Source organism: Macaca nemestrina, chromosome 4 (genome assembly GCF_043159975.1).
Source record: "Macaca nemestrina isolate mMacNem1 chromosome 4, mMacNem.hap1, whole genome shotgun sequence".
NCBI classification, from domain to species: domain Eukaryota; kingdom Metazoa; phylum Chordata; class Mammalia; order Primates; family Cercopithecidae; genus Macaca; species Macaca nemestrina.
Window position 1 is genome coordinate 64,549,475 of NC_092128.1, and position 21,944 is coordinate 64,571,418.

General features: G+C 34.6%; 1 protein-coding gene across 3 annotated transcripts in view; it reads right to left on the reverse strand.

Annotated features, from left to right (window-relative positions):
- LOC105475424 (semaphorin 3D) overlaps positions 1 to 21,944 on the reverse strand; it is a 195,646-nt gene that overhangs the window by 72,421 nt on the left and 101,281 nt on the right. For all 3 annotated transcript variants that reach the window (XM_011730635.3, XM_011730636.3, XM_011730637.3), the window contains 4 exons: positions 17,619 to 17,681; positions 9,109 to 9,228; positions 3,487 to 3,580; positions 709 to 837 (listed from right to left, as the gene is read on the reverse strand). In XM_011730635.3, the coding sequence (XP_011728937.2) occupies positions 709 to 837; positions 3,487 to 3,580; positions 9,109 to 9,228; positions 17,619 to 17,681 (406 nt within the window). The remainder of the gene's footprint in view (positions 1 to 708; positions 838 to 3,486; positions 3,581 to 9,108; positions 9,229 to 17,618; positions 17,682 to 21,944) is intronic.

Here is a 21,944-nt window from a genome sequence, read left to right on the forward strand (position 1 = left end):
TGTTGTAAGGCGGTAGTGGGGAGTGGGGTGGAGTTGAATGCCTTGTAGTGTTCCTTGGATTAATTAAATAAATTCACTTATAAGACTCATGTTTTTTTAAAAAAAATAAACTCAAAATATTGTATGATTCTTAAATAAAATGGTAATCAGACAAAAATATGTCAGTATTAATATGCTTAAAATTTTGAAGAGAAGTGTCTTAACCCAAATATATATTATTTTTAAGCAACAGAAGTTACCATTATAATCTAACCCCAGTTCATTGGGCTAACAGACAGTACATGCCTTGGTCTCTACAAAGACTGCAAGAGTAAGACTGCCTGCTTGAATTCTCACTCTGCATCTGACAAGTTGTAAGACCTTGACCAAATTACTTCTCCGTACTTCAGTATTTTTATAGTATAACAGTTTATGCGTATTAAAGAATAAAATAATCATACATCCCAGATGTCATTGTAAATATGTAAAATATTAATTAGAGCATAGAAGAGTGTTGAGGAATAGCACACACTCAATAAATATTATGTATTACTATATAAACAAAAGGGTTTGGAGATTTTCTTAGTGAGGAATTATTTCAAATGTATTTTATAATGTTGAGCTAAATCAATTATTCCAAAATACATTTGAATGAATAATAATGCACTTCTTATCTATCTTAAACCAAAGGCAAGACAATCAAAAGCAAACAACAAAAAAATCACTAACCATTGAGCCAGTAATGCTCTGAAATGTCCGTTCTGATGTAGTGGTGGTCATGAGTAGGCCCAAGGGATCGAGTGAATGCAGTATCTTTGCCAAGGAAATCAGAGGCTGTTCCAGAGTAGAGGTACTCATCTGAGAGGGAGAAAAAAGTACACAGAGCTTTTAAGAGTACAGCAGTAGATGCTATTTAACATATACAAATTTTACAGCATGACACCAAAGATGTTTGTTGTTTAATATCAGAATGTATTGTTTCATAAATTTCACATTCAGATTTTGAAAATTTATCTCAGTTGAAGAAAGGATAACTCAATTTACTTTGGTAAGCTGATGCTGAATACTTGAATATAAAACAGGGCAAATTCTTCTGAATTAATAATTGCACATGCATCAGCTTCCCTTTTCAATAAATAATAATAAGCGATTCCTCTTTCTCTTCTCCCCACAAGTAATTCAAATAAGTATCATAATTAAGAGTTCCTCTTTAGAATAGACACAAAAAATATGAAAAGCTAAATGCCATAATGAGGAATGGATTGTGTAATTAGTACTTAACTGACACAACCTCAATGACCACAAATTTTCTTTGCCTAACCTCTGCTGAAAGGGAGCTTTCAGCACTGAAGTCATTCTTGGTAATTATAACATGTTGGATTCTTTGTAGCTAATCATGTCTCTAATAGTTCTGATAAACAGGAATTCTTGAAAGGGGAAAGATGTTGCCATTACTGCATACCAAACTTCTTTGTTCTGTTATTTGTGTAAAATGCATGTTCTGTTTCACCAGAGACAGAAAGAAAGAAAAGAGAGAAGGGGAATGTCAAGGAGAAGAAGAGAAAGGAGAGAAGAACGAAGAAGAAAGGAGAAGGAAAAGGAGGAGGAGAGAAGGGATGGTGAGAAGGAGGAAGAAGGGAAGTAAGAGGAAGAGGGGGAAAAGTGGAGGCAGGAGAAGGGGAGGACAAAGAGAAAAGAGAAAAGGCAGGTTAGAGAGAGGAAGAAGATGGAAGGAAGGGGAGTGAGAAAAACATAAGGGAAGGAGAAGAAGGGAGTAAGGATCCATGTTCCCTAATGTTAGTCAGGATGTTGGGTAGGGGTGGGGGTGGAGTGGCAGGAAGAAGGCTGTCCCTGCAGGAGAATATGTTGTCTCTTTGAGAGGTAAACCTTTACTATTTCAAGAAACTTGTTAGTCAACCACTTGGCTTTACATGTAATAGAACAATGTAAAAAATGGCTAATTCCTACAAAGCATTTAGATTTTATGAATGCCTAAATATGAGAACAAATACATTGTGTTGTCATTGAAATTTATTTTTGCTCAGAAATATATCTTTAAAATTCTGCCTTGTATAAGAAGGCATGAAGATACTTTCTATAGTCCCTGTTTATATCCATCTAAATAAGATTTCAATGAATGGTCAGGGATAATTCAACCTCAAGAATGAGATAGCTAACTTCTAAAGAAACACACACACACACACACACACACACACACACAGAGAGAGAGAGAGAGAGAGAGAGAGAGAGAGAAAGAGAGAGAGAGAAAACTCCAGCTATGTAAAGTAGATGTATATTAGGTACTGCTTCCATCCTCTTACAGTATTTCCCTACGATGTATCAGGTAAATGGCAATATTTCATTGTGGGCATATTTTTTAAAAAGAATAAAATAACAACAAAGACATTATTAAAAAGTTTGGTAAACGAAGCGAAATGTCACTTTGAAAACTATAAAATTGCAAGTATTTGAATGTTTTGTTAGGAAAAATATATTTCAACATAAAAATTAGATCTGAATATCCAGGCTTTCAAACTTCTTTCTTGTACCTAAAATTACTTGGAGATTCATAAGGGGTGTAACAACTGCCACCAATCTATTGTTTTGTTTTGCTTTTTATTAAGAGTGTGCCAACTCCACTTCACAAATCAGAATCACAAACCATGTATCTCATTTTCTGAGAATAATGACTGATCATTAGTCACATAATTTTCAAAAAACACAAATACACACATGTTGTCACTTCAAAGCAAAATCACTAGTTTTCACTAAGTGAAAATTAAAATGTCATAGTGCTTCACTCTTATCGTCTATTCAAACATTTGACAGACAAGTTAAATAGAAAGAGACTAAAGTCATGAACTAAACCAAGACAAAAGGAGTCCTTATAATGGTTGATATTCAGAAGTCTTGGCGACATTCCTTGGAGCAGACTTCAGACCACACAGCACTGCTTCTTTGAACAAGATAGCTATCTCATAAGAGAATTTAAGATGTATACAAAGTGAGAGAAGACTAGCTATGCTAGCAGAAATTTCATGTTTCCACTGATAAAATCAGGTTATAGTGAAATTGCAAAAGAAGATGTTATAACATTCTATTATCTGTATTCTATAGCTTGATTAATTTGATTTAATTCACCCACATAGGGAATTGCTAAATTTAATTTCCATACTAAGTCAGATAGGGAGATATTACAACATAAGAAAATCCCCAGACATCTAAATATAAAATATAGAACACATAATTATGTGTTCTTTTACATTATAAAAATTCAATCAGAAGTGCATTTAAAAAGTAACTGTGCAGACACCATGGATTGCTGTGGCCTTCCTTTACTGAGAAGGATGCTCAGTACAGACAAATCTGGCACTAAAATAATGGAAACAAATTGCTGATGGTAGATTAGTCAACAATTACTTTAACTCAATAGGAAAATGTGGTTCAGTCAACAAATAACTCTTAGAAAACCATTTAAGGATAAGAACTGCCTGTCATTTATCTTACCTGTCATTACTGAAGCAAAAGGCTGCTGAGGATCGAAAGGACATTTCAGTCTGCCAGACTCCAAATTATGTGTGTCTAGTTTGAATATAACATCCTGTTATGAGAAATATTAATATCAGTGAGCTTTTTAAAAATATTACAAACAGTAAGAATGTGGGAGATACAAACTGAATTCCAACTCATGAATTTGATAAAATTAATTGAGTATACAGTGCATCATGCTGGACTCCTTACCTTTTTAGCAAACATATCTGGCAAGACTTAATAACCATGTTTTGGTCTCCCTTTGCCCAAAGTGGCAATGATAATACTGAGTGAGTTTTTCAAATGGAAGTAGTAATGTACTCATCAGTACATTTAGTCTCCACCATTATCAATATCAAAATCACCACTAAGAACACACATTTCTTGAGCTTCATGAATAACCTATTAAGCCTAATAAAACCAACTTCATCTTTTAAGAAATAGATTTGCTATAATAATCATACTTTCAGGATAATGATTATGATTTATATAACTAAGCATCTTCAACTATGTCAAATGACTTAAACCTTGTAACAGTTTTTAAAATTACAGTAACATAAAAGTGTTCTAAGGCGGACAGTTCATTTTCAAGTTGTTGATACATCTGGGTAAAAAAAAAAAAAATCCTGTGGTAGTATTTCACTATTATGAAAGCACTGTACACATTAAACCACATAGTTACTTTGGCTGAAACATCTATTTTTATAATAGTGGCCACAGACAGAATGACATTGGCAGACTTTTAGTATTCGGGAAAACAAATAACATCTTAAGTTGAACTTTCCAAGAAAAAATATGAATGTATAATGAATATGGCCCCATGAGATTGAGTGTTTCATAACAATGACAGCACTACCATCCAGCAGAAAGGATGATGACTCACTCTGTGCATGCACTAGTTACAGAAATCCTGCACTTCAGACATTCTGGCTAGGTGACGTATCTATTAGGTTATATCACAGCACCCATGTAATAAAAAGGGACCATTCAGTGCAACTTACGTAGAACACAAGCAACAAAGCAAAAGAGACAGAGAAAATTATGTGTTATGTTGCACTTCAGATCTTTGTTTTTCTTTTGAACAAGACCAATAGTAACTACTGCCTAATTTAAAAAAAAAAAAATACTAAATACTAATAGCAATTTAAATAGCCTGGTTAACAATTTATGGATCATAATTTTAAGTAAACACTTTAATACAAATAATAAGGGTACCTAAATAGGTACTAATCTAACGCCAGCAACTTTATGCCCTTTATCTCATTGAATTCTCACCACCAGCCTAATAATGTAGCTGGTAATACTTTAATAATTCCAGACTTGCAAATATCGCATTGAGGATAGAAAGGGTTACTGACCTTATTCTCTCACATAGCTCGTAAGAGGCAAAACGGAGGTTGAATTAATGACTGTCTCCAAAATTTATCCTCTTAACTAATCTAGTCTCAGAATTTCAAACACATAAATTTAAAAATGTGTTGAAGTTAATTTGTAGACTCACTGTGACCACAACATGATCAAATCCGAGTTTGTTTTGTTAGAATAGGCCAACTAATGAAAAGTTGTAATAGTGGAACTGAGCTATGAAAAAAAGTTTAATGAGAACACATTTAGGGCATGCTTCCCAACTGTGGATGGGGTCAGAGATATGCCAGGGGAAAACAACTGCAGATGGTGACTCGGAAGCATATTTAAATATCATTAAGGGTACATTATTCTCCACAGATCAAATAGATTTATTGACTCAAAAATCTGTAATGGGATATTGTAAAGAGAAAAGTGAATTGAATCCTGATGCCCCAGAAAATTACAGTAAAAAGCTGGAAAAAAAAAGGAAGGAAGGGAGGCAGGGGAGGGAGGAACTGAGGGAAAGAGGAAAGAAGGAAGTATTAAAGAAAAAAAAATACCTGGGAAAATGTAACAGTGGATCCAAGGTACTAGATAAACTCTTAAAATTGTATAGACTTCTGTTTTTGAATACAATATTTGATTAAATGATCCGTGGAAGCCCATTATATTGATATTTGTGGAAGCTGAGGACAAGGTCTCCCTTTATAATCTACTGGAAATAGAAGATAGCAAGAAAGCAAGTTTCCTTGAGCCAGTCAAGGACACATACAAGAAAATAGTATATATATATATATAATGGATGATTCCATGTGCTTCCTGAAATAAACTGACTGAATTAATGGCACTCTATATTTTGAGACTTCAACTTTATAAGATTGCTTCTATGAAGTTCCTTATTCTTGATTAATTATGCAAAAAGCACCTGTCTGAGCTACGCAGATGGAAATATGGGCAGAGAAGTAAAGATGATACAAGTAGGTAGGAATGATAGTAAGAAAACATTTAACAATCACAACAGCTAAGCAACATTATTGTCAATATCATGGCAATTTAAAGATAAGATCTGCAGCAGCAGAGGGGAGGTCCCAGAGGAAACGATACCAAGCCAAGTATTAAACAACTTTCAAGGTTTCCCAGCACTGTGGGATACAAATATTATTTTATAGAAATATGTAAAATATACATATTGTGTATATCCACGCCTGTTTAGCTTTCTGTGTTTCTGTTATCTAGAAATGGATGAATGTTAAGTGACTAGAATGAAGCAAGTGCTATGCCAAATAGTATACAATCATTTTCTCATTTTTATTCTCAAAATAATTCTGTGAAATAGTTACTATTATCATTATTTTACTGAATAAGCAGAAGCGTAGAAAGTTTATAGAGTATGCACACAGCAATGGAGTTAGTAAACTACTGGAACCATATTTCAAACTCTGGCCATCTGTCCTCAACTTACTATTAGAAGTTGTTGACAGCAGCACTGACTTCCATCCTAAATTCCAGCTCCAGTTGGCCACTTGGCATGACCTACTGAATATGCCTCAAACGCAGAATGTGAAAAACTAACTCACCATATTTCCCTCAAACTTGCTACTACTCTCACCTCAATAAATAACACCACTCTTCAACTCACTGGCAAAGTCAGAAATCTGGGATTCATCTTAGCTTTTCCCTGTTTCTTCCCATTGCCCCAGCCACACTGCATAGCAGTCCCTGAAGTATACCTTCTTCTGCTCCTTTGGTGTATTGCTGTTCCCTCTTCCCAGCCACCTTAGGAGGAGCCTTATTTATTTGAAAATGGAAGGTCCTTCTAAACTCCCTCTAGAAGTACAATGATTTATTGGGACTAATGATACATTTAAAAAGTTAACAACTTTCAAGCAGGGCTGCCATACAATTACCTGTACGCCAGACCAGCTGAAAACTGGTCTGAAAACCCCTGTTTACTCATAATTCTCTTATTCATGAAACTTGTAAATTTGACTGCCCCAGAGCTTCTTGACAGTCCCAAGCTGCTAATTAGCTACTAATTAGCTCCATCTAAAATCTAAATTCCCTTTCAGCACTTGTGACTTTTTTTTTTTTTTTTTTGGAGACAGAGTCTTGCTCTGTCACCCAGGCTGGAGTGCAGTAGTACAATCTTGGCTCACTGCAACCTCTGCCTCCTGAGTTCAAACAATTTTCTTGCCTCAGCCTTTAGAGTAGCTGGGATTACAAGCACGTGCCACCACGCTTGGCTACATTTGTATTATTAGTAGAGACAGGGTTTCACCATGTTAGCCAGGCTGGTCTCGAACTCCTGACCTCTGGTGATCTGCCTACCTCGGCCTCCCAAAGTGTGAGCTACTGTGTCCGGCCAGCATTTGTGACTTTTAAGAAGCTATAGAACACTATTTGCCCTCCTCAGCAGGTTGTGAGTTTGGCCTTTATCCTTAGGCCTCAAAACACACTCAAGCTGTGGGGCTATATCACATAATTACACCCTATGCTACAAGCTAACGTTATATATTACCCTGCATCAGAGCTAGACAAGAGAGCATTACACCACCAACAAAGAATGATAGATTCAAGTTTCCTAGTCTCCTAGTGGTTCAGAAATTTAACTGTCAGGGTTGCTTTATTTTCAAACAGTTGAGTCTGGGCTGGTTAGACAAGTTGGTTAGAGAGCAAAATCTATCCATCCATAGTTGTGGGTTTGATTTCTGTTTGAATCAGTTAAGTCAGTATAAAGAAACCTTTTCCATAATCCCAGACTTTACTTTCAAAAACACAGCCAATTATCTTGCAAATATGTGTGGTTACTCACAAAAAGTACAGTCATGCATCACTTAAAGACAGGATATGTTCTGAGAAGTACATCGTTATGCAATGTCATCGTTGTGTGAACATCACAGAGTACACTTACACAAACCTAGATAGTATAGCCTACTGCACACCTAGGCTATATGGTATAGCCTACGGCTCCTAGATTACAAACATGTACAGCTCGTTACTGTTGAATACTACAGGCAACCATAAGACAATGGTAAGCATTTGTGTATCTAAATATATGTAAACATAGAAAAGATACAGTAGAAATAGGGTAATACAATCTCATGGGACTACTGTATTATATGCAGCCTGTTGCTGATGGAAACTTTGTTATGATGCACATGACTGTACTTACAGAAACATCAGGATGACATTGCACATCACCAAGAAACAACTGGGAGCACTTATCCTAAAGCTCAGTTGCTCATGCTTGCTCTAGAGTTACACTGCCTTGATTCAATTTGTTGCAAGACCATTTATTAGTTGGGTGATTTAGCATATTATTTATTCCACTGAGACTTAATTTTTACTAACCTGTAAATTGGTAATTATAATGACACTGGCTTTATTAAGAGTGTTGTGAAATTCCAAAGCAATAATCCATGTAAAGTGGATGGCATGAAGTTCATAACACAAGGACAGTAAACTGAATTATTGGTAAATAATTTAATTGCCAAAATATGCATGTTTCTCACTTATTAAAGTTCTAATTGATATCTGGAATACATGACTCCTAATTAATACATCCTTTATTTCCATTATGCCAATTTGGTCCAGCTGAAACAATAAATTCATTGTGCCAATGACTATAAAGTTTTAACAAAATTATTAAAATATTCTTTACTTAGTGTCCACTATTATACATAACAGGTAAACTTTATTAGATGGGAAAATGAAATTATTTATATAATACAATTCCACTACAAGATCTTATGGAAAATGAATTTTTACCAACAGCAACATTCTATATATATATATCTAGTTAAAAAGGAAAGTCAATAGAAAATAAAGACATACATGGAGCCCATAAAAACAAATGCTTTTAACATTTTACACTATTAATTTTGATCATCCTGCTAAAAACCACTTTTAATAGAAAAACATTTTTATTAGGTAGATCAAGTATATGGTGAAAATGACAGTCCATAGAATGGCTAAGAACACGAGTTACTATATTGTTCATAAACTATTCATTTTTTGTTTTGTTTTGTTTTAAAATGGATCTTCCTATGCTGCTTAGGATGGATTTGAATTCCTTGGCTCAAGGGACCCTCTGACTTCATCCTCTGGAGTTTTGGGATTACAGGCATGCACCTCCATGCCTGGCCATATATGTTTCAGTCTTTATATTCAAATCTGCCTCTTTTATGTCATAAGAATTAAGTAACAACGTATTACAATAAATTATGCTTTTCATGCTTTTTCATTATTTACCTCCTTGTAGACTCCAAGATCAATATATCCACATATTGGATGAAATGCTCCAGTTCCACACACATATATGTGAGTTTTGTTATATGGCTGAAGTACTCTGATGAAATTTGCACATTCTGTCTATTGGGCATAAAAATTAAAAGCATTAACACACAATTCAGGTTTTTGAAATATTATCATTTATGCCACCTGTTTTCCAAGTAGATTAGTCTTCAAAAGTAAGAGCACAAATGAAAAAAGATTTATGAGAAATTCTAGACATCTGTTGTAGCAAAGAAGGCAAGACAAATATAGAAACCATGGGATAAAGGAGTAGCTTTTTACATTTTCGAAGTTATAAAACCATTGAACTAATCAGAATTAGGGTTAATTAGAATGCAAGCCTCTAAAGTGGAACTCAGTGAGGCCTAGAAAACGGATATAAACAGAATGTGAATTAGATGTCCATATTTAAAATTTTCTTTTTTAAATCTTTTTAGAGATGAGACCTCTCCATGTTGTCCAGACTGGCCTCAAACTCCTAGGCTCAAGAGATCCTCCTTACTCAGCCTCCCAAGTAGCTAGGACTACAGGCACCAACCACCACACCTGGTATCCTTACTTTCTACAAGAAATACATAGAACACAAAATCTATCATGATCTGTTATTACCACATAATTTATACTATATAGCTACTACTGTGTGCAATGTCATCTGTCTCAGCTACACTGAACAAAACACTGAACACAAACGTGCATCTCTACCTATTTATTCTATTCTTATTGACCAGATGTCCTACCACTTTTTGCCATTTATTTTCCAATGTTTCAGAGCCTTTAAGAATCAGATTATTTCTGGTTAATTTCAATAATCCCTGTTTTTCTCATGGACTTTTTTTACACCGAGTCAAATTTTTGAAGAAATTTTTGTTTCTTTTTGTTTTGCATAAGCTTATGCCTAAAAATATTTCCTTATGTCATCATGATCTTTAGAATTTAATTATTTTATATGCTTCAGATAGCAGTAAATAGTGACTCTCTCTTTTTCAAAGTATTTATTCTTGTTATTACATATTATTTTCAATCTATCTCCTGCAAGTGATACTGTATCTTTACATATTTGTTAGATGCAATTTCTTAACCATGGCTTCATGATTCTTAGATCCAAAGACACTTAAGTAAACACTGGGCTGGAGTACACTTTTATTCTAGATTGACTTTACCCAGGAGACAGGCAAGTGTTGGGTTATTAAGGAAGTTGGTAATCTGATTATAAACCACTGGATTTCACAGAAAAAGTTCAGTTTATTTCTGCCCAAGTGGCCATAGGTTACTCACCAGTCAGGCATGGATCTAATGGTCCACTGCTGTTGTTGGGGTTCCTAGGAGGAATATATTTAAAAAAACAAACAAACCCCAACAATAGATGATAACCTAACTGGTAGGGTGTTTCTTAGAATGAAATAAAATTTTTTAAAAAGGCAGACAATGACTTACTGATAGGATTGTTATGGCTGTTATGTAGATTAAGTGAAATAATATAAATTTAATACTTGTGTATTCCTTACCCTGATTTTGAGCTACAACGTTTCAACTGGCATACACACACACACACACACACACACACACACACATATTTGTTTGTTGTTTGTTTGTTTAAGCTGCTGGAGTATAGTGGTGCGATCTCGGCTCACTGCAGCCTCCGCTTCCTGGGCCCAAGCAATTCTCCAGCCTCAGCCTCTTGAGTAGCTGGAACTACAGGTGCAAGTCACCAACTCCTGGATAATTTTTGTAATTTTTTGTAGAGACAGGGTATCGCTTTGTTACCTAGTCTGGTCTGGGACTCCTGGCCTCAAGCAAACCCCTAGACACATGAGCCACCGTGGCAGGTCAATACTAATAGTTTTGAACAAACAATGAAGACAAAGTAATATGAGAAAAGATAAGATAAAAGTATGAAAATGTACTTGATCACCAGGTAAATTTTATTGATGACCTCATGGCTAGAGTAGGAAATTTTATAATTCAGCCTTTAATTTGCTCACTCATGCTCGCTTTTTGAAAAGACTTTTATTCCTTGTTTTTTCCTGCACAAAGACGGTAGTGCATCGGGGAGAGCATGCAGGGCAGGGAACAGTAAAATCATATGGCTGGAGTGAGGGAGGACTGACTCACCACCAATTAGTTCATTTTTTCAAAAGCTCAGTTAGAATTTAGAAAGTAATTTTGCAAGATTCTGAAATAAATATTTGGATAAAGAAATATAACTCCCTTTCCAGATTTTAAATTATGGAGTCAAACAGATTAGAAGCCACCAGTGACGCAGCACTGTTTAAAAAGACAAATATGATCCAGGGTAACATTTTATACACAGTGGGGATATAATTTTGTTGATTATTTAAAAAAAAATTCTGAATCACATCTAAAGTATTTCATTTCCTTTCACTTTTCTAGGAGTACTTTATTAAAATGGTGCTAGTCCTAGAAAGTTGCCTAATATGCCAATTTCCTGACTTGACAAGGCATACCTCAGATTAATTTGTGAAATTCCTCCTTCTGTCTGATTGGGCTGACATGGAATAATAATAATAATAAAATGTACGGGTGAATCTTGAAGTATCTGACACAGTTTACAAAAATGTCAGTTGTGCTCAAAGTTTTCTGTAGGGAAGTTGAGAGAGGATGGTTCTCTCAGCAGCCTAGAGGCAATAGAAAGGCCTTGGCTGACTGAGCAAAAGAAACCTGTGAACAGAGATCATGAAAGATAAGGTCTCCCACTTTAAATTTTGGCTGAGGTTGACATTTAAGCCAAACAATCCTTGTTGCAAAAAAAACTTTACAATGACTTCCCTTTCAATTCATAACTTCACTTTTTTAAGTCTCAGAAATCCTGTATTGTTTTATTCTTATATACAAAGTTTCAAAGATTTGTTTAAATAGCATGATCAATAATTAACTTGATTTAATTCACTTAGTGACCTGCAAGGCTATCAATGGTAGTGTAATTCTGTGAGGCATGAAGAAAGATAACTTTGAGAAGCAGCCTTTGTAACTTTCCCTGAAAGCTAATTTGTCAGCTATTGCCCACAATGTCAATCACTGCATGTAACCAGACAACCCAGGGAATAATATATTCAACTTAGGAAAAGTATTGAATTTCTCCTTCCTTCCTTTATTCCTCCTACCTACATGACTTTCCATAGGCCCTACCCTACCCCCACTGGGAGAGAAAGAAAAAGAGAAGAGGGGGAGAAGAGAGAAAGAACCAAAGGAAACATCAACTTTTTAATTATCCTAAGTAATATTAGATGTTTCAATGTTTTATCTCTCAGACATATTCATACATATATAAATAACTAAATAGACAAGTATAAAGATGAATTCATACTTGGAGAGAAAAAAAGCAAAAACATATTAGTCTATGCATTAACACTTAGAATTTTAATTTCTCCCCAGATACCTGGAAAGATAATAGAAAAATAGAAGTACTTGTAATTCTCAAGACGTACGTAGTGTCCAATAAAATCCAAAACAGCTTTATATCTAGTATGATAATTGACTTACAATAGCTAATTTTAATTTATTTATGTTAAATATTAGAAGATACTAATGATTTAGGAATCTTATCTGGTTTTATTTTTAATGTGTGTTACAGAATATTGTTATCATCAAACATTTTTTGACTTTTCACCTATATCTGTCTCTGTGCTACATGTTAGGCTTGTCTAGAAGTTCTCAGACAGGATCCAGGATGCAGAGATATCAGTTTAGGTCTTAAAATCTTTAAAATAGGGCCGGGAGCGGTGGCTCACGCCTGTAATTCCAACACTTTGGGAGGCCGAGGCGGGTGGATCACGAGGTCAGGAGTTCAAGATCAGCCTGGCTAAGATGGTGAATTTTCTCTACTAAAAATACAAAAATACGAAGAAACAAAAATAGCTGGGAGCGGTGGCAGGTGCCTGTAATCTCAGCTACTCAGGAGGCTGAGGCAGGAGACTCACTTGAACCCGGGCAGCAGAGGTTGCAGTGAGCTGAGATTGAGCCACTGTACTCCAGCCTGGGCGACAGAGCGAGACTCCGTCTAAAACAAACAAACAACAACAACAACAAAAAACTATTTAATAGATGGTTAACACTTCAAAATAAAAATAGAAACTCTCATATATCACATTTATACTTAAAAATGGGAAATCTAACAGTGAAGATTTCTAGAGAGCAATAATCAGTTACAGTAAAAGTGCAAAAGAAAACATTTTAAAGAAAAAGATAGAAATGACTATTTAAATAAAGTCTATACATCAAATAAGGTAACTGATAAAGTGATAAAGAATATGTTTTCATGCATGGAACACAAGGCACTATACCTTATGTATACTCTATACATATTTATGTTATTATATACATCTACATATACGTGTGTATGTGTGTGTGTGTGTATATGTTTTATAAATCTGTAAATAATCAGCACAAAAAAGGCAAACAGGAAAATTAAAAAAATACAGCCCGCAGGGATATGCTATTTAAAAATTTTATTTTACCGCTATATAAGATGTTTAGAGTAATGAAAAAAATTCAAGCTAAAACAGCAAAAATAATTTTCTTTTTATTGGCAAAGAATATACATATTTTATTCATTCATATGCATTTGTATTAAGCATTAATTGTATGTTGTATCCAATATTAACAATGGTATATTAGGTAAATACACCCTCCGTTGATCACATAATGTTGGTTAGAGCATATGAGCCATAAACTTTCTGGAGGGCGATTTGGCAACATGTTTATAAAAATTTTTATGTCCTTAACTAATAAAAGTCTACTCAATAATCAAAGATGTTCATAATATTTACATAAAAATTTTTCATGTACAGTGTCATTTTCTATAGTAAAACTGGATATGTACCAAACTTCTAACAATAGGGGATTGATGAAATAATACATAAAGAAATGCAGTGTAACTATTAAAATAGTGTTATAAAAAGGAATTTAATGACATGGGAAAATGCTCATGGCAGTCTGTGAAGTAAAAAAAATAAGTGTTTTAAGTGACTATGTACACAATGATTTCATACTGAAAAATAGTAAATAGATAAGATAGAAAAACATCAAAATGTCACCAGTTATCTCTGGTTAGTGTTCATGGGGGAGGTATTTATACATGACTTGTTTTTCTTTTTTTGCTTGTATATAATTTGCAAACTTTCTACAATGAACGTTCTATTTTAGTTTTAGACTTTCTTGAGAGAAAGAAAGGAAGAAAAAAAGAAAGGGAGAGGAAGGAAAGAAGGAAGGAAGGAAGGAAGGAAGGAAGGAAGGAAGGAAGGAAGGAAGGAAGGAAGGAAGGAAGGAAAGAAAGAAGGGAGAGAGGGAAGGAGGGAGAGAGGGAAGGAGGGTGAATATAATCAAAGAACTGAAGTTCCGGAAGACGCTTTAACTCTGTGTAATGTCTGTGTGGACAGGCTGTGCCCCTCTGTGGTTAAACTGACAAACAGCCCAGGCTCCCCTCACCCTGTGGTTTCTTTTGCTTGGAGTAAGCTGTTGAACCCACAATTATATAGTCAGGACTAAAGACATTTCTTTAGTTACTTTCTTTTGAATAACTTTCCACTAAACAGAAGTAAAATACTACCAAATATCTTCCTGTCACCTCTACCCTTCTTTGGATTAAACTGGGGACTATGTTCAACAAAGTGGAATAGTTCCCTTTTGTTTCCTCATCTTCTACTATCCCCACCCCAATTAGCTAACTTTCATTAGGGTAAATAATTCACTGTTTTGCAGTTATATAGTACCTTTGTGTAAAGGGACAGTCTTTCCAAACACTTGTTAATCCTAAACACACTCTTGGGAAGTAGGTAAAAATTACTAGAGAGGAAGGAGGAGAGAGGGTAATGCCAAACATAATAAAAGATGTCAATAAAATCACAGAGCTGTCTCAGTTTTCTGTCGGCCAAAATCTAAGTAATGCTGTTAAAAATGAGGATCTATGTTCTGGTGATATTACGGAGAGAAATAATTTGAAGGATATAGTTTTTGGATCTTATATGTATATTTTATAATGTTATGTAAGAGCACAGACCTTGGGGCAAGACTTTTGGATTCAATCCCTGGCTTTACCATTTACCAGATGCATGATATTGGGCAAGCCATTTAAGATTTTTGGCTTTAGTTTTCTCATCCAGAAAATAGAAAATAATAATAAAATCTAGCATATAGTGTTGTCATAAGGATTAAATGAGGTTATAAATGTAAAGCATTGAAAACAGTTCCTTGAACATGGTAACTGCTACAAAAGTGTTAGTAGCTATTATCAGTAGCTCTAAAATGAAACATTATTTTAAAGGAACAAGTTAAAATGAGGCAAAAATTAAAAATTATCACTACATGATTCAACAGCAAACTATAGCCTTTAGCAAAAAGCAAAAAGCTCCTCATATCTTTAATCCTGGGTTAGCAGCAAATGTACTTAAAGGTTAGAGGTGGTTGCTAGCTCATAATTATGACCGAATTGAAACAATATGTTCTATATACAGAATCCTACATGGTCAAGGATATCACCTCCAGAAAAGTTTATCTCCGTTTGCTTTAACTTAATAAGAGAGGCAATTAAGTTACTATGTAACTGGAATTAGTGAACATACCCAAGTGAGAACACTGTCAGAATTTAAACCTTCACTGACTGTTTGACCTTGACTGTTTATCCCTGATCTACTCCATGGGAAAACCAGTTTATTGGAGTCAATTGAAAACATCCTTTTCCTTCTTGCCTCCTTATCGTATACTCAATACTGGTGAAACAGAAATATTAAAATGTTCATGGTGGTTATGCCATGCTTATACTGTCCATTAAATGAAATAATTTGAAAAACTCTCATAACCAAAGCATTTTTTTTTTTTCTCCATGAGTGTTCAGTAAAGTATTGGTGCTTTTGCAGACCTGGGTACCTGTTTGGTGTTGGAATATTGAACTGGATGAAGATATCAAAGCCATGGGAGGAAGAAGAATACATTACAGAATAGTTTAATCTCTTTCATCTCTAGTGGCCGAAATGTAAAAACTGTTTCCCACTGCATTTTATGTTAATACTCCCTGATATATTTCTGCTAATATAAATATGCCTGAAAGGATGACATTTAATTCTGTTAATAAGTGAATATAAAATCAGGGGTCACCACAAGTTTGTTTTGTTTCATTTCAATTATTTTGCTTTGTAGTTACTATGTAGAAGTCATCATTTGAGCAAATCTGTATCCCCCATTAGATTGAAAGCTGCATGAGGGCAGATATGATATGAATTTCATATACATATTTAGGATCTCTAAAAATATTTTTTGAATAAATGAGTAAGAAATGAGTGAACTAACCTGTTGTCTGAGATTATTAGCTGTCTGAGCTTCTCCTCACATCATTAGGCATTATGTGTTATATTGTTTTATTTATATCACGTTGATAGAGGATTCTTTATTCATCCTTTCATAACAAACACTATTTGTTATTATTAAATATGACGGTAATACTGAGCTTAATACCCCTGCATTATTGTGGTTAGAGGTACGATTAAAGGATGGTGCAAAAGAAGCCTCAAGGTGTCCATTTTTCTGCCCCAGGTTACGATCTGTTGTCATCTTGGGTTACAACTTGATGTGAAATTTATTTTGCCAAAAAAAAGAGCAATTCTCCCCATTACCATAATGCAAGAAGTCAGGGCAGAAGACAGAATATCTGGCCTGAATCAGAGCACTCGGATGAGGAGAGGAGCCAGTCAGAGTCATGGCCCTCATTGCTGGAGATAAATCAGGTAACACGATTAGAGGGAGCATGCAGGACAGCTTGAACAGTGCAGAAATCAAGGTAGATAAGACCATCCCGCAGACAAAAAGTCATACCTGTTTAAGGGTTTTCTCTGCTCTTCAAGGCAGCTTAAACTAAAAGCTTCTATTAGTACCCTCTAGTTGTCTTTTATGAGTTATTTTATATAATCATTATTACTAATATGTAAATTTCAGAGGAAGTAATTACTAGTTCTTATGCCAGAATTGTCATTCATTATTAACTAATTCTTATTGTTCTTTCCATCATGTCACTACATAAAGGAATTCTTATAGATATTTTAATTTCAACTCAATTGAAATTACGTATCAATTCTGTGTGATGCTAAAATAACTGATGGTTTTATGTACACTTACAAAATACATGTGCATACATGAAAAATATATATTCTTACAACTACAATCTTTTGGATGGTTTATTTTTGAATATTTTAATGTGTTTCTAATCTTTTTTGTGACAAAAAATAATATTTAGAATTAATACATTAGAATATTTCTAGATTTCTTAAATTTTATAAATAATATCATGGCTTTCGGTAAGGTAGAGATATTTTATTCCACAGTAATATTCACATGGAATATGTTAGTTTAGTCTGAAAAATAATACACTAATACCATTAATTCAATAAAGCCCAATATAAATATTTATTCTCATATCAGTAGAAGTTTTACAAAGATAATTGTTAAAGTTTCATACTTACATTGGCATCTTTCCCAGCTAATTTACATAATTCCACCCGTTCCATTGCAGCAGGCCAATAAATCTGCAAAACATTTCAAAGTATGTTACAATCTGAGTATCTGAAACACCCTAACACTCTGCAATTCTGATTAGAGAGTGATGTGTGAAATTGAAGAATGGGTATTAAGCATGTTGTTAGAGTCAGTGTGGGAAATCTGAGATTTAAATATTTCCCAAAGCCACTCTGAAAGTTTCTAAAAGAAAAGTGTCTAGTACTATCCATTTTTGTTAATCTTCTAGTTTCTAATTTAATGTATGTAACAGTAGATACATTATGTTCAGAGGTCCACAAGCTTTATCATGATGTCAACAGAATTTCACATGAGCATTTGTCTAAATAAGCGGCTGTATGTACCATGTTTTTCTGTGTTTACTCAGAGTAGCAGTACATCATAAACATGTGCCATGAAGTGTTAGAAACAACTCTCTGTCAGAGCATAAGTTCTTTCTTCAAGCCAAGGACCAGTGTGAATTTGTTGACAGTATTTAACATGCTTGGAACTCAGATGCATCTGACACTTAGCTAAATGTTTTATAAGCATTATCTTATTTAAATTTCACAATGACCCTCTGAGATGGCTGTACTTATTCTTCCCATTTTGAGATCAGAAAACTTAGTCACGTAGTCTTTAAATAACATGTTGAGGACCACAACACTATGGCAGAGCCACAATCTGACTCAAAGTCCATCTCACTCCTGAACTGGGGGGTTCTCAACCATTATATAACTCAAGGGTTCCAAACTCATTGGTTGATAGCTTTTAATTATGCTTCACAATCTTGTGTTCAAGCCTTTTCTTTCTTTCTTTTAAATTCTGTCAGGAAGTTTTTGTAGGAATTCTGTAAGAAAGTTTTTGAAAAATAAAGTTTAAACAGTTATGTTACTTCATTAGCTTACAGAAAGAAATGCTCTCTGTTAAGCTATAAGCAAGAAGGAACAAGAAAAGCAAGCTCTAAAATCTTATAATATATGCTCCAGGAGTTCCGGACAGACTTTTATTATGTTTCTTACCAATGGTAGCAGAAAATATTTTAATAGGTGAGAAAAAAAGGAAATATCCTGAGGGAATACACTGAAAGAGACTTGTTAAACCTGGAATTAACAAAGGATTTAGACGTCATCAATGTTTATATGATATTATCTTTGTGGTGAAATTTTAGGGTTTTATGTCTCTAAATAAAGAACAGAGAATAGCATTCAAAATAGACGAATACAATGAAATTTTTGAGATTTTAAACGGAAGCAAGATTGTTTACTTAGAGAAGATCTTAACACTCACAAATTACAATCCAGATATGTATATAGGCAGGTGGTAGAGGCAGCAGGAGGCTCAAGTGATGAGCTAACCTTGATAAGGTACACAGTGAAGACCAGAAAATGCTATTTATTCAGAAATGGTTTGAATCACTGTAGTTCTACTATCACACAACTTTAAATAGCAGCCAGCAGTCAAGTGTCAATGAGCTACAGCAATGTAAAGCAATATGAATGGAAATTAGCAACTCAGTAATAGGTCAAAAAAGAATATGTCCTCAGATTGAAAACCGCACGATCTTGCTTTAGATTAAAGTTAAAAGCAACTAAAGTAAAATGGTTACATTTCAGGTGTATAGGCGGGTGCATTTAGAAAAATGGCCAGCCAAAATGGGAGACGAGGAGAAGGATGACTTGGTGGTAAGAAACAGGTTATTTATCAGATTCTAGCATTTGTATTTGAGGGTACATTTTCAGGCATTTAATACATAATTAAGAACAAGAGATTAATGTAAGTTAGTAAATAGATTAAAATGGGCAATGCTTGGACCAATGGACAATGGTTAGTCGTAAACCCAGAATCGTGAAGCCATAACTTAATAATCCAGATGGAACACCGCAGTTGGCCACAAACTGGAGAGTTTCTTCCAATGTTGTTTGTTATTTTTGTTTTGGTTGCTCCTTTGTTATTCATCATTGCTAGCAAAAATAGTGGACTGAGTGCTCTTTTAAAATTGCATTGGCCAGGAGTGGTGGCTCATGCCTGTAATCCCAGCACTTTGGGAGGCCGAGGCGGGAGGATCACGACGTCAGGAGATCAAGACCATCCTGGCTAAAACGGTGAAACCCTGTCTCTACTAAAAATACAAAAAAATTAGCCGGGACTGGAGGCGGGGACTACAGGCGGGAGGCTGAGGCAGGAGAATGGTGTGAATCCGGGAGGTGGAGCTTGTAGTGAGCGCAAATTGTGCCACTGCACTCCAGCCTGGGTGACAGAGCAAGGCTCTGCCAAAAAAAAAAAAAAAAAAAAAAATTGCATCTTGAATTCAGAGTCTTTGCTTTAGATATGAGATTATGAGATCTCTGGGTATCCTCTCACTTTTTTCCCCCTCCAATGGTCCAATTTTATTATTATTTTTAATTTTGGTTAAAAACGCATAACATAAAAAATTTATCATTTTAACAATTTTCGGTGTAGAATTCAGTAATGTTAAGTATATTTACATTGCTCTGCAGCCAATCTCTAGAACTTTTTCATCTTGCAAAAGTGAAATGCTGTACTTGCTGGTTCTTCAATATTACAGTGATTTTTACAAAGGACAACTCTATGTCATTGGACTGAAAATAGTACACAGACTACTTATCCATAACCTGTCAATTGATTTAATCTTTTAATGCACTCAAAATATATTTATTGATGCAGATCTTAAGCCTAGAATTTTATTTTATTTTTTTTTAAGAATATTTTCTTTTTTTTCCTCTTTCTTTGTAACCTTTATTTTAAGTTCAGAGGTACAAGTACAGGTTTGTCACACAGGTAAACTTGCGTCATGGGAGTTTCTTGTAAAGACTGTTTCTTTACCCAGGTATTAAGCCTAGTACACATTAGTTATTTTTTTCTGATTCTCTCCCACCTTCCACCCTCCACCCTCCAAAAGGCCCCACTGTGTGTTGTTCCCCTCTATGTGTCCATGTATTCTCATCAGTGAACTCCCACTTATGAGTGATGAGAACACATGGACACACAGAATTCCATTTTATAAGTATTTGGCTTTCTGTTCCTGTGCTAGTTTGCTAAGGATAATGGCCTCCAACTCCATCCATGTTTCTGCAAAGGACAACATCTGTTTCTTTTTTTATGGCTGGGCAGTATTCCATAGTGTACGTGTACCTCATTTTCTTTATCCAGTCTACCACTGATGGGCATTTAGGTTGATTCCATGTCTTTGCTATGGTGCTAGATTAATGTTTCTTTGAACCATTTCAGCATGAAAGATCCTGTTCTTTTTTTGTTTGTTTTAGATGACAATCAGGTTTAATCGCAATTCAGGAATACATATAGGGCAAATATCTATAGATTTGTTCAGAATTACATATCATACAAATATTAATAATGTAGGAAACGAAAAATACATAACTCTTTCATATTAAGTAAATGAGTTCTTAAAAAGGATAAAGGGTTTTAAGGGTTTTATCTTGTACTTCAAATCATAGTATTGGGTGATTGAGCTAAATTATGAGATAAACGATGCCACCAAAATTAAGTGTGAATATATTCATTAGTAATTCTAAGAGGAGGGGCTTATTTAAAGAATGACAAAATGTGGAAGCAATCGTTTTTGAACTCTAAATCAAGATTTCAAAGTTAGCATCAAGTAGTTACTCTTCATTAACTGTTTGTTCACTAGACATATAATTATGAAGGGCCTTCTGTATGTCAGCCAAGATTGAGGTGCTTGGATCTGAGTCAGGATGGGAGAGACAGAGCGAGAAAAGAGTACACAAGATGAAACCACTGTGCCCAGGGAGCACTGTGGAGCGCTTACTGGTAAACAGCGTCTTTAGCAGTCTCTACTTTTGAGCCTCTGTTTTAAATTACTTGCTCTTAATAGTTTCAACTCTAATGTAATAGTTTGGTTTAGTTAGGTGGTTTCAACTCTAATTTTGTCTCAGGGACTTGACACCAAAATAGCAATTGCACATTTATTCTCTTTGTAAAGAAATACAAATCTGTAAAAGATGCTTTAATGTTTTTGTTGTACATTTTCAGTTATTGCTTATAAGTCATATAATTGTAATTTGAGTTGCATCATCCTAGTTGATGAAGCCATACAACTAATTACAAGCTTCAGAGAATTGACTTTTTGATTAGCAAGTAAATGTTACATACAAGCACAGGGATTCTGAGATGGGATCACAAAGAAAATTTTACTTCTTAACGTAAAATTAAAACCTTCAAAAATAACGCTTTATTGAAATTACATATTGGCTTATTTTGACACAATGCTGCCAAGGTTTAGTAATCACAAA